The following is a 13,190-nucleotide window of genomic DNA, read 5'->3' on the forward strand; positions in this document are numbered from 1 at the left end:
ATATTTAGTTCTGATATATTTGGAAGGGAAAAATATAATAACATCGTAATCACTAACCTAGATTTTAAATCACAAAATTTATGCAGTCTCCTCTGATATCCTCCGACACCTACAGTGAATACGATGAAATTGCTACCAGTAGTTCACATTTGCTAAAAATTATGCCAAAGATGTACTGTAATACTTTCAACGTGTACAGTAAAGGTAGTGGGGTCATTTTCAGCCGGTAACAAACGCCATAAAATATTAACAACATTTATATATTTTTCCAAAACTATAATGAAAAGCACACTGATAGATGACGTGTCTAAAATGTGTGAATATTGTATCTTATTTTAACGTTCCCCCAACAGATCTAGTGAGAAATGTAATCAACTCTTTGCCGAGCGAAACATCTGGACACATGAGCTTCAAAAACAACGGAAGTGTGGAAACCTTGAGACAAATGTTTGAATATTCGACTGCCAATACCTTCCTAGTCCTACTGGAGTCGCCAAGTAACGTGATTAAGATTTTCAGAAAGGTAATATGTAGGCTACAATGTGCTTTGAAGAATAAGAGAAATGGAAAACGCCATGTCCCGCTCAATCTCGATAGTTTCTTGTAGTGTCTGCAACCTCACCATCCTTGTGAAATAAAGATGGAGGGTTTTGGGCGAGCCTACAGGACTACCTGCTAAGTTATCAGCAGCCATTGCCTGGCCCTCCCTGGTTCTAGCTTGGATGGAGAGCGGGGCTTAGGCGCTGAACATATAGATAGATAGATATGGTATTTATTTAGACATATATATACAAATATATATGTATATATATACATATATATACATACATACATACATACACACACATATATACATATATATATATATATATATATACATATATATATATATATATATATATATATATATATATATATATATATATTATATAATATAATATAAACTTCTATTCGCTTTCGTCAGATAAAAGAGAATATGCTGAAATGTCACACTGTTCAGTGGCTCCTCTTAATGGAGGGGAAGGACATTGAAGAGGAGGGCATGAAGGAGAGCATAGCCGTCCTTGAGACCCTTGTTCCCGAAGGAACTAATGTCAGGCTCTTCATTAAAGATCCTGAAGAATCCTTAAAGGTTTTCCTGCCTTTCATAGACAAGTATGGAGTAACACGGTAAGTTGACATCCTATGATTATTATTATTATTATTATTATTATTGTTGTTGTTGTTGTTGTTGTTGTTGTTATTACGTGCTAAGCTACAACCCTAGTTGGAAAAGCAGGATGCTATAACCACAGGGCTCCAGCAGGGAGATAGCCCAGTGAGGAAAGGAAACAAGGAAAAATGAAATATTTTAAGAAAAGTAACAACATAAATATCTCCTAAATAAACTATAAAAACTTTTAACAAAACAAGAGGAAGAGAAATAAGCTAGAATAGTGTTCTCGAGTGTACCTTCAAGCAAGACAAAAATTTGTTCTTGTATTAAGTCTAAAGGTAAATCATAACAGCAAGAGCTATTTTAGGATGACTTTATTATAAATTTCTCCATATAGCATGAGTTTGCAAATGTGGGAGTAAAACCACATTAATATTTCTGTAAAATGAATTAGAGATTAATATGTAAGGAGAGCTTTCGGGAACCTGCTTGATTCTTCTTTGCTATTCTTTTCCAAAGGAAAATTTATTTTTTAATATTTTTACAGAACTATTAATGTGGGTTTGCTCCTCTAGTGACTTTAATGTTATCAATATCGTTTATTAGAAGCATACATTCTTGGAGCCCCAGCAAATAACCACAAATCCTCTATTAAAACCATTTACTAAATAAAACTCCCAAGAACTAGTTATTTTTAATGAAGATTTCAAATACATAGAAGACTCCTCCAATCAATATTCAAATAAAATCAAATAAGTTAACAGTAGCCATTAATGATTTATCCTGAATGAATTTGGACATGGTCACAATTTATATTGGTTAATGAAAAAAAAAAAAAACCTATAATAAAGATACATTGGCAATTGTCCGGGTTTTTATATGAATTATTGATTTCACCAGTTTTTCATGATTTGTAATCTTCATTCCTGTTTCAGGTGGGGAACCACTATGTAAGTGATGTATACCAGTTTAAAATTCTAAATATAACGGAGGTTTTCTTAATGCAGTTCCAGGTATCGTTTGTTTTCCTGTTTCATTTAATCTGCCTCTTCAGAACGACTTTCCTGTCGTTTTATCTTTTGATGAATTTAAACAATTCCCTTACAATAGCATAACATTACTCATTTATTCATGGGACCAACAATTAAAGATTGCAAATTTTGTTCTGGGTCTAACCTTTAGATAAGCACTTGTATGAAACTATCAACAACATCTCATGGTCGTATCGCATTACACGGACATGCAAATGCATGTTGGAGTAACAGGGACACTTGATTCATTCAACAGTTATAGGGTCTTTTTACTTGCCAGACAGTACTACGTTGGATACTTCTCTCTGGTTATGGTTCATTTTCCCTTTGCCTACACACACACCGAATAGTCTGGCCTATTCTTTACAAATTCTCATCTGTCCTCATACACCCGAAAACACTTATATTACCAAAAAATTCTTCTTCACCCAAGGGATTACAGAACTGTAATTGTTCAGTGGCCACTCTCCTATTAGTAAGGGTAGAAGAGACTTTAGCTATGGTGAGCAGCTCTCCTAGGAGAATGACACTCCAAAATCAAACCGGGAGATATTTATTTTAATGTGACTGTTCTTAAAATATCTTATTTGCCCTTGTTTAATTTTCTCACTGGGATATTTTCCTTGTTGGGGCCCAGCATCCTGCTTTTCCAACTAGGGTTGTAGCTTAACAATTGATAATAATAATAATAATAATAATAATAATAATAATAATAATAATAATAATAATAATAATAACTTTCCTTTATCAATACTAGACCATTTTCTTTTGACAGTAGATCCCTATTTTTATTTTTCATTCTAAGCTTCGTTTCCATTTTACCTTTTCTAGTGTATTTGTTTTTCTATGGTATATCATTTGGTCCCTAAAGCATTTCCACAAATTCCTTAATAACAAATTCATTAGCTCCTTCCATCCTAACTAATCTAGTGACCCAATAATTGAGATTAGCATTTTCCCTATAAAATCCTTTAAAATTTTCATTTAAAATATTTAATTTTTCACCGATCTCCTTTCTGTATTTGTGTATGTAGGTTTTGTATAGTTTGCACTGAATTAAGTTATATATTCGGAAATTTGACTTTCCACACTTGCAGGTATATTATTATTACTAGCCAAGCTACAACCCTAGTTGGAAAAGCAAGATGCTTTAAGCCCAAGGGCTCCATCAAGGAAAAATAGCCCAGTGAGGAAAGGAAACAAGGAAATCCACAAACGATATAAGAAGTAATGAAAAAATAAATTAAATATTTTAAGAAAAATTAACAGCATTAAAAGAGATAATTCACATATAACTATAAAAGGACTTATGTCAGCCTGTTCAACATAAAAACATTTGCTGCAACTTTGAACTTTTTAAGTTCTACTGCAGATCAGTAAAAATTTACCATCTGAAAAAGTAAACGTCTCAATAAGTTTAGAATGGCACGAATTTTGTCTTCATTTTCGGCTTGTTGATTAGACTGATCCAACGTTATACTTTTGTGATCTTGTATAGAATGGGAGTACTTAAGAGCAAAATCTGATATCCACAAATTCCATACATCTAACAATATGAAAAATTAAAACGTCTCTTTCATCTTGGTTTCTTCTCCCAAAACAATTGGGAACTCAGTATTAGTTTCAAAACAAAAAGACGACAAAACACCAACCTTTCTGTGACACTTCATTTTAAGCTTCACGAAACAAATACTTCCAGTTAACACCCACAACATCGTCAACATAATAAAACTTTCCATTAAGCTTGTTGTGAAGATAACTTCCCTACATTTTTCCCATATATGGTACAGTAAACTGTAATAAAGGAGGGAACCTCCAAACTCAAACCATTGTTCTCTAGTCTTGGGTAGTGCCATAGCCTCTATACCATGGTCTTCCACTGTCTTGGGTTAGAGTTCTCTTGCTAAATGGTACACTCAGGCACGCTGTTCTGTCTTGTTTCTCTTCCTCTTGTTTTGTTTAAGTTTTGATAGTTTATATAGCAGATATTTGTTTTAATGTTACTCTTCTTGAAAATTTTATTTTTCTTGTTTCCTTTCCTCACTGGGCTATTTTCCCTGTTGGAGCCCCTGGGCTTATAGCATCCTGCTTTCCCAACTAGAGTTGTAGCCTAACAAATAATAATAATAATAATAATAATAATAATAATAATAATAATAATAACTGTTTTTATTCAGAAAGATTAAAAAATATTTCTCTATGATTTTGGGGGGATATGTGCATTTAAAGAAAATAACGTACGTTATAAGATATGTTAAATGCTTAATAAATGAGTGATGGTGTATGGGTAATCCATTTAAGATGATATCAGAAAATAAGAAACCTATTAATCTTACTCCGGGTCTTCAAGAAAACTACGCTGTTAAAAATATGCATTAAAAAACGGTAGATGCCTGGCAACATTTATTCTAGGAATTTTTACAGTTTTAAAAACGGTTATATTAACGTATAGCAGTGATATTACGGTCACCAACCCGTAAAAGATAATAACAAAGTATGGTAAAATTACAGTCGCCTGTATTTTACTGAAGTACGGGTGAGAACAGTATATTTTTACGGAGAATTTCCAATAGAAATTACATTTTTTTAACAGTGTATAGTCATAAGTCATTAAGAAAATCATTATCAGCAACTCTGCGCTGCCTTATCTATGAATCCAATCACGCAGATTCCAGTTCAACTCAAAGAATCCAGAGGATGCCATCGCGGGAGGAAATCCACACTACCTTAAAAAGGACCTTCACCGTTACAGCTTGAGTGGACGCCAGTTGACAATGGCTATTAAGCCGTCAATTTTCATCTTCCACCTGGGGCGGGCTAACCCTGACGGAAGCTATGAGCTCGTGGGAGGCGGGGAACTTGTGATCATCAATGCCTTGAGTTACGCCTTGAATTTCACGTGAGTATTTGCTCATTCTGCAGCCAGGGCTGCACTATCCATTTTTATTGTCTATATATGAATTATCTCTTTTAATGTTAATAATGTTAACTATTTTATATTAATTTTTTCATAACTTCTTATATCGTTTATTTATTTCCTTGTTTCCTTTTCTCACTGGGCTATTTTCCCTATTGTAGCCCTTGGACATATAGCGTCTTGCTTTTCCAACTAGGGTTGTAGCTTGGCTAGTAATAATAATAATAATAATAATAATAAGGCTGACTAAACTGAAGACCAGAGACCCACCAATATCAGGGGTCTATGCCGCTTTCTTCTGTGTTAAATTTGAAAACTATCAGAATTCAAAATAATTCATATATATATATATATATATATATATATATATATATATATATATATATATAGATAGATAGATAGATAGATAAGGTGATCTTTTTCCGAAAATTTCAAAATTATTCAATGATTTGTATCAATTCTAAGGATAAAAAACAAAACAAGAAATTAACCTTGATTCTAGTACTTTATTTCTAAAGTTATTCCAATTAAACTTACTTAGAAAGAAAGTATATCATAAGGAAAAGGATCTCTAGGAACCATTTTTTCGATAATAGGGAAGAAAAAAATTATATGAATATTTTCATGTTTCTTCAAGAGAGAGAGAGAAAGAGAGAGAGAGAGAGAGAGAGAACACAACGGGGAGTATACGTTTCTTCAAAAGTGAATTGTCGTGCGGCAAATATCAGGGCATAGTTCAATTCTTCCAATCTAACTTTGATAGCTGATATCCTTTCTATGAATTATTATGGACACGCCATTTGGTTGCTATGTTACAACTACTCTATGAAGTGAAAACTTATTGGAGAAATACCTTGTTTCTTTGAATCCGAAGTTGTTGTGGCCTATTGGAAGCGTCCCTGCCTAGCGATCTGCCGGCCCGGGGTTCAAGACCCGCTCAAGCTCGATAGTTTCTTGTAGTGTCAGTAACCTCATCATCCTTGTTAGATGAGGATGGAGGGTTTGGGGGAGCCTCTAATTCTACCTGCTGAGTCATCAGCAGCCATTGCCTGGCCCTCCCTGGTCTTAGCTTGGATGGGGAGGGGCTTCGGGCATTGATCATAAGTGTATATATATATATATATATATATATATATATATATATATATATATATATATATGTAAAGACTATATATATATATATATATATATATATATATATGTAAAGACTGTATATATATATATATATATATATATATATATATATATATATATAAATATATATATATACATATATATATATATATAAATATATATATATATATTTATATATATATATATATATATATATGTAATGGTCAGTTGATAGAGCATTGTTGTGCTAGGGCATTATGACTGTCCCTTGCCTCTGCCATTCATGAGTGACCTTTAAACCTTAACCTTTGCTCTTCACCCATGATTCCTACCAGAACATTTGAATGTTTTATTCAAGACTTATCCGAAGGCGATTCTTACTTCTGTTTTCTTCCACAACCAACAATGTTCTCTCTTTCTATATATATATATATATATATATATATATATATATATATATATATATAGATATAGATAGATATATGTGTATATATATACACACACGTATATACACACACACACACACACATATATATATATATATATATATATATATATATATATATATATATACACACACACACACATATGTATATATATATATATATATATATATATATATATATATATATATATATAACGTCAAACGATTTCTCTACCAGGTACAAGGCCTTTCTTTCGCCGGATAATTCCTTCGGAAATGTTTATCCCAATGGCACTGCAACAGGAATCATTGGGATGGTGGCCAGACGAGAAGTTACTTTCGGGGCTACGGCGTTGGGTATAACGTGTAAGTTTTCTCCTATACTTTTTAATGTTGTTAAAGTTTTGAAAATATTTTATTTCAATTTTTCATGACTTCTTATATCATTTATTTATTTCCTTATTTCCTTTCCTCGGTGGGCTATTTTTCCCTGTTGGAACCCTTGAGCTTATAACACCTCGCTTTCCCAACTAAGGTTGTAGCTTAGCTAGTAATAATGATAATAATACAAATATAGTTGAGTTTGAATGAGTTATCAAAGGAATTTCTAGCGTATTTATTTAATTCCAAGTGCTGAAATCAGATGTATTCTCTTCACAGGGGATAGAGAAGCGGTGGTTGACTTTACCACTCCATACATGTTTCAAAGATCACTGCTGTTTTCAAGGTTTCCAAAGGAGAAGAACCAAGCCCTTGCTGTCCTCAGTCCGTATCAGCTTCAGGTATGAAAGTCTCAGTAGAAGCTCTAAAGCTTAATAACAGTGAAGGAATTCATTTCTAAAATGATTATGACAATAGAAACTTTTTATGCAGTAGGTTGGCCAGGGCACCAGCCACCCGTTGAGATATTGCCCAAAACTACACAAAAGCAAACTTTTATCAACATGGTCTCAAATGTATTCTGCTCAACCCACAATGATCTGGTATGACATAATTATTATTAGTAAAATTAATAGTAGTAATTGTTGTAGTAGTAGTAGTATTATATAGTAGGTTGACCAGGGCACCAGCCACCCATTGAGGTACTACTCTGATTACGGCTCATTTTCCTTTTGTCCACACAAGTACCGAATAGTTAGGCCTATTCTTTCCACATTCTCCTCTGTTATACACCTGACAACACTGAGATTACCCATCAATTCTTCTTCACCCAAGGGGTTAACTACTGTACTGGGATTGTTCAGTGGCTACTTTCCTCTTGGTAAGAGTAGAGGAGACTCTTTAGCTGTGATAAGCAGCAAACCATTGTTCTCTAGTCTTGGGTAGTGCCATACCCTCTGTACCATGGACTTCTACTGTCTTTGGTTAGGGTTCTCTTGCGTTAGGGTACACTCAAACACACTATTCTATCTTATTTCTCTTCCCCTTGTATTTTTAAGTTTTTTATAGTTTATATGTGAAAGACCTAATTTGATATTGGTGTTGTTCTTAAGATATTTTATTTTAATTGTTCATTACGTCTCTTGTAGTTTATTTATTTCCTTTTTTCCTTTCCTCACTGGGCTATTTTCCCTGTTGGAGCCCTAGGGCTTATAGCATCCTGCTTTTTCAACCACGGTTGTAGCTTAATAATAATAATAATAATAATAATAATAATAATAATAATAATAATAATAGTCGTCGTAGTTGTATGTAGCAGAACCTTCTCTCTTTTCAAAAACAGGTTTGGATCAGTTTAACAGCTAGTGTTCTGTTCATCGGGCCAATTGCCTATCTGGTCTCCTTGTTAGGCAGCCAGTGCCAACCAGCAGGTGTCAAAGCAAGTCTCCAGTGGTATTCTTTTAATATGTTCCGCAATATCGTCGTCCAGGGTAACTACATTGAAGGCGTATCGTGGTCCGTAAGATTCATCCTTTTCATCTGGTTCGTCTTCTGTCTCATATTTTCAGGTAACTTGAGCATAAAATCTGTTATTGAATCAATCATCGATATTCAGGATGATTGCAATAATTTTCTATTCCAGGAGAACGAATGTCAATTAAAAACGGGTTTATCATTCTCAGTCACGAATAGAATTATATTAGACGAGATTTTTTGTGTGTGTTCACTCCCAGAGAGTGAATAACAAATGAAAATTGATTTTATATTGCAATCTGCAACAACTAGTAAAAGACTCAGATAAAGGAAAACAAACATCGATGTAAATTTTGCATCCATTATTCGTATCCTTCCAGCTCTGTACTCTGGGGTACTGACAGCCGTGTTGGCTGTTCCATCCTACGAGACTCCAATTGATTCCCTGACCGACCTTCCCAGGGCCTCCCAAGAGGGATTCACTATTAGCTTGCTTGCGGGCAGCAGTTACGTAAGCCTCTTTAAGGTATGTATTCCTTAGGCAAGTGACTGCTTAGATTATACAGACATATCTTGAACTAAAGTTATGACAGTGGAAGTTTAATCCACTAAAAGCAAATGTTTGTTTGGTAAAGATAACTGAAATGTAAACAACAATATGTCACATTGTATTGTCTGAATATCTTATTTCATTTTCTTTCATTCATCTCCAATTTTGCTTCTTGTTTAGGGGAAAGTTTAGTGGGCGAGTCCCATGAGACTGCAGATATAATGATGATATCGTCTATGTTCTGATTTACATTCTTTCCTCCTACTCTTTTAATTTTACTTTTCCTTTTGTTTAGAAACTTTTCGATCCACCTATTAACCCTTATTTTTCTCTTTGACCCCAAGGCATTTGTTACAGAGAAGTGAATATTACCGATTCAGTTTTTACATTCATACAAACGTTAACATATCTATATGTTTCCTATTTCTTTGGAAATATATGAGTCAAGTTCCTATTTCTCTACGCTGATATTCATATTCACTTCGAAATTCTTTTTATCAAGCTGGGCTGTATAAAAAAAAAAAAAGCAATATGTTATTACAATTCAGCAATTCCTTATTGCATGTCCAATTAGATATATGGTTTTTTATCTATAACATGAAACAAAATCCCCTGTAATATTATACAAATCTTATAATTTTCATATTTTTCAGTTCTTTTTCCCCGTGATTTGCAACTTTGACCAAAAATTAGTCTTGTTACTCTAGCATTGTATGAGATATAGCGAACACGTCTATTTGCTAATATCATGAGAATTCTCTTAGAATAGTCTCCCCCCCCCCCCCCCTATTCATCCATTTTCAAAGTTATCATCATAATAGATCTGTTAGGTAACACTTAAGATTTTCTTTATTTTCCTAATTACCGATTTTATAATATCACATATTCAGGAATCCATCCGTTTAATACTCTTGAATACATTACTTTAAATATTGATTTCCTCGATCTGTAACAATGTTGCAAAATAAATATGCAAGTGGAGTAATATGACCGGCATTTGTGTAAATACTGTATTTCAACTCATTAAACTATTTATATACAGCAATTCAAGAAGTGTATGCTGCAGCGGTTTATTGCACCAGTGACACACACACACACACACATATATATATATATATATATATATATATATATATATATATATATATATATATATCTAATATGCTTGCGTGTATGCATATACAGTATACTGTGTATATATATATATATATATATATATATATATATATATATATATATATATATATATATATATATTTATATATATATATATATATATATATATATATGTATATATATATATATTTATATATATATATATATATATATATATATATATGCATATATACCATATATACTGTATATGTATATATACATATATATACATATATATACATATATATGCATATATATATGTATATATATACATATCTACATATATATGTATATATATATATATATATATATATATATATATATATATATATATATATTGCAGGAGGCGGAAGAGGGAATATACAAGCAGATTTGGAATATAGTGAGTCGTCAAGATTATTCTACGAGCTTTATGACCAGCATCGACGATGGAATGAGAACTGTAAGTATTTTTAGATTTTCTTCTATAATATATCAAATCTTATTTCAAATTAGATTCTTGCCTAAGAAAGAATACCAATCCTTGTCCTGCCCTTTATTTAACTGTAAGAAAAAACAAGCAATGCATTTCAATTTGACTCATTTTTCCATATATGTTAGTCATGATTTTCAAATTTAACAGTCTTGCAAAGCTTCATTAATCCTGATTTTTAAAAAGTTAATCAAAACACTCAATCTTTATTTATAATTAATTTTCATGATGATGGTAATACTCCTGCCTTTGAGTTTGTCTCTGATAAATATTTGAAATTTCTTTCATAAAGAGATTGATTGATTGATTTAAAGTTTTCTGGCATCCTGACATCTCAGGTCATTAACGTCGATATCATTGATTTTAAATAAAAAATAAAAGAATATTCAATTAAAACTATGACAGTTAAGATTTCATTTAAATTAAATAGTTTTCAGAAGACCTGCTTCTTAAATAGATTTAAAAATGAATTGCAGTTTTATGTGAATTATGCTATTACAGAAAAATATACATTAGTTTTCATTTCGATATTAACATTAACCATTATTCTCTGCCAGACATCTGAAAAATCCTTTTTGAATTATTTTCAAAGATTTCTTTATAAAGAAATTAGACTGAACTTTCCGAGCATTTCAAGATCTTATCAGGAGAATTTAGTCATTTGTGAAGATTGGCTTCTTATAGAATAAGTGTTCTTAAGATTTAATGCAATTTTTATCACGTCATAAGTTTCTAACTAGATGAGCTGCTTCCCTAATTAATTTATTCCTTTAAAAGTTTAACAGATTTTATCACAGCTTCGTTAATTACTATGCGTCCATATTGCCATTCAGGTCTATAACAAGAAGTTAAGAAGCCCGGCTTGATTATGACTTTCGAAGGGGTTTAAACCCCCATTGGAGACTATACAAGTCAGGAATTAATTCTCACGTGAGTCACTGAGTTATTTAAAGTAGAATAAGAGTCAGTAGCAAAAGAAGTTTGTACTGATGAAATGTAAACAAAAGAGACCTGAATCAACCGGCAAAGTAACAGACGTTCCTCGTAGTCCTGATAGAACACTTCTCTTGAAAAGGATGAAAATAAATGAGTGATGAATGGAGAATGATTTAGAGGAAGAAGAAAGTCAGTATTCTAATGCCTCTTCCGCTGCAGCCAAGATCCCAGCTGTATTACGTTTTGTACTGACATCAACAGAATCCTGTCTTTAAAATGTGAACTGTCAATTTAACCTATCCACTTTTTATACATGCAAATAGTATGATGAATTGCCTATGATATCCAGATCAAGGAGATGTTTGAGCCCTTTTTCAACTGGCATATAGCAAGAAAGAGTGCTGCGGTAGCCTATTGAAACGTCCTTGCCAGGCAATCTGACGGACTGGAGTTCAAGTCCCGCTCAGGCTCATTAGTTTAGGCCTTTAGGGGTTTGAAGTAAGCTAAAAGGTATCTATGAAAATTGTGAATATGTTTTTCAAGTTTTTTAAAGCGGTTCTTACTGCATGCTGAGGAAGGAGGCTGATACTTACCATCCTGTATTAATATTGGACCGAATTGAAGATACCATTGAAAAACCAAAAACTTAAATTGAAGAAAATTGGTACTAGATTCTGAAATTCCTGATTATTCCAGTAATACGATGAATGTTATTTGTATATCAACAGACAGTGTATATGTTAAAGGTTAAAGGTTAAAGGTGTCTGGTTTCAATTCTAGTTTCATCAGAATAGATGGTCACCAGAACGTCAGCTGGGCAAGCCCAACCCCCAACTGTGGTGCCCAACCACAGCAGTGGCCTCCCCAGTAAACATTTTAAACTCACGGTCCCTGGCAGGGATCGATCTGCTGCCATGCGAATGCTAGGCAAACACGTTACTGCTGTACCAGCCAGGAGCTTAGTGAGCCAACACTTTTCTTTATTTTTTTTATTTTTTTTTTTTTTTTTGTACAGTCTTAGCAATAAACAGTCTGCTACAAGGTTGATTTTTTAAAGACGTCTTTTTATGTAACAAAAGAGACCTCTTGAAGTTTGATATTGGAAAGTATCCTTCAACATATGTTCATGAATAATCACGGGCGCAGCTTCTGATAGCTAGAAGTCATCTAAGATCAACAATGGCAAGGAAAATTGTTAAAAAGGATTTTGAAAGATTGTTTTCTACAGTCATTTTTTTTTTCTAATTGCTCGTCATTGGCTATTTTACTCCCATTCCCTATACAACAACTTTGACTTTCATTAAATTCATCTTTCAAGTAAAGCTTTAATCTCCTAAATTATTTGCGTGGTTCTAGGAAAAGTTAATCTGGAATTATTTCCCTTAAAAAAAAAAGAACATGTGTAAGATTTTTCAAATTTAACCACAGGTTATCGAAGGCAAACATGTCTTCATCGCCGGGGAAAATTACAAGAGCATTTATTCGAGAAAGTATGGCAGTAAACGACTCCACTTTGGTCGGGAAATGTTTTTTCCCATTTCCATAGGCATGGCTTGCCAGTCTGGATCACCCATCACACCAG

General features: G+C 32.9%; 1 protein-coding gene across 1 annotated transcript; it reads left to right on the top strand.

Annotated features, from left to right (window-relative positions):
• Positions 1-976: 976 nt before the first annotated feature.
• LOC137650847 (glutamate receptor ionotropic, delta-2-like) lies at positions 977-9,752 on the top strand. The gene is made up of 8 exons (XM_068384002.1): positions 977-1,170; positions 2,092-2,106; positions 4,856-5,086; positions 6,880-7,007; positions 7,302-7,423; positions 8,365-8,590; positions 8,876-9,021; positions 9,699-9,752. Exons 1-8 carry the CDS (start codon positions 977-979, stop codon positions 9,750-9,752), a joined length of 1,116 nt encoding a protein of 371 aa, XP_068240103.1.
• The last annotated feature ends 3,438 nt before the right edge of the window (positions 9,753-13,190 follow it).

The sequence above is a fragment of the Palaemon carinicauda genome, chromosome 12 (genome assembly GCF_036898095.1).
Source record: "Palaemon carinicauda isolate YSFRI2023 chromosome 12, ASM3689809v2, whole genome shotgun sequence".
NCBI classification, from domain to species: domain Eukaryota; kingdom Metazoa; phylum Arthropoda; class Malacostraca; order Decapoda; family Palaemonidae; genus Palaemon; species Palaemon carinicauda.

Bases quoted from the DNA above. Each gene is read 5' to 3' on its own strand.
- LOC137650847 (XM_068384002.1), top strand. From the start codon at position 977: ATGCTGAAATGTCACACTGTTCAGTGGCTCCTCTTAATGGAGGGGAAG. The intron at 7,424-8,364 runs GTATGAAAGTCT...TTTCAAAAACAG, and splicing joins TCAGTCCGTATCAGCTTCAG to GTTTGGATCAGTTTAACAGC. The intron at 9,022-9,698 runs GTATGTATTCCT...CATATTTTTCAG, and splicing joins GTTACGTAAGCCTCTTTAAG to TTCTTTTTCCCCGTGATTTG.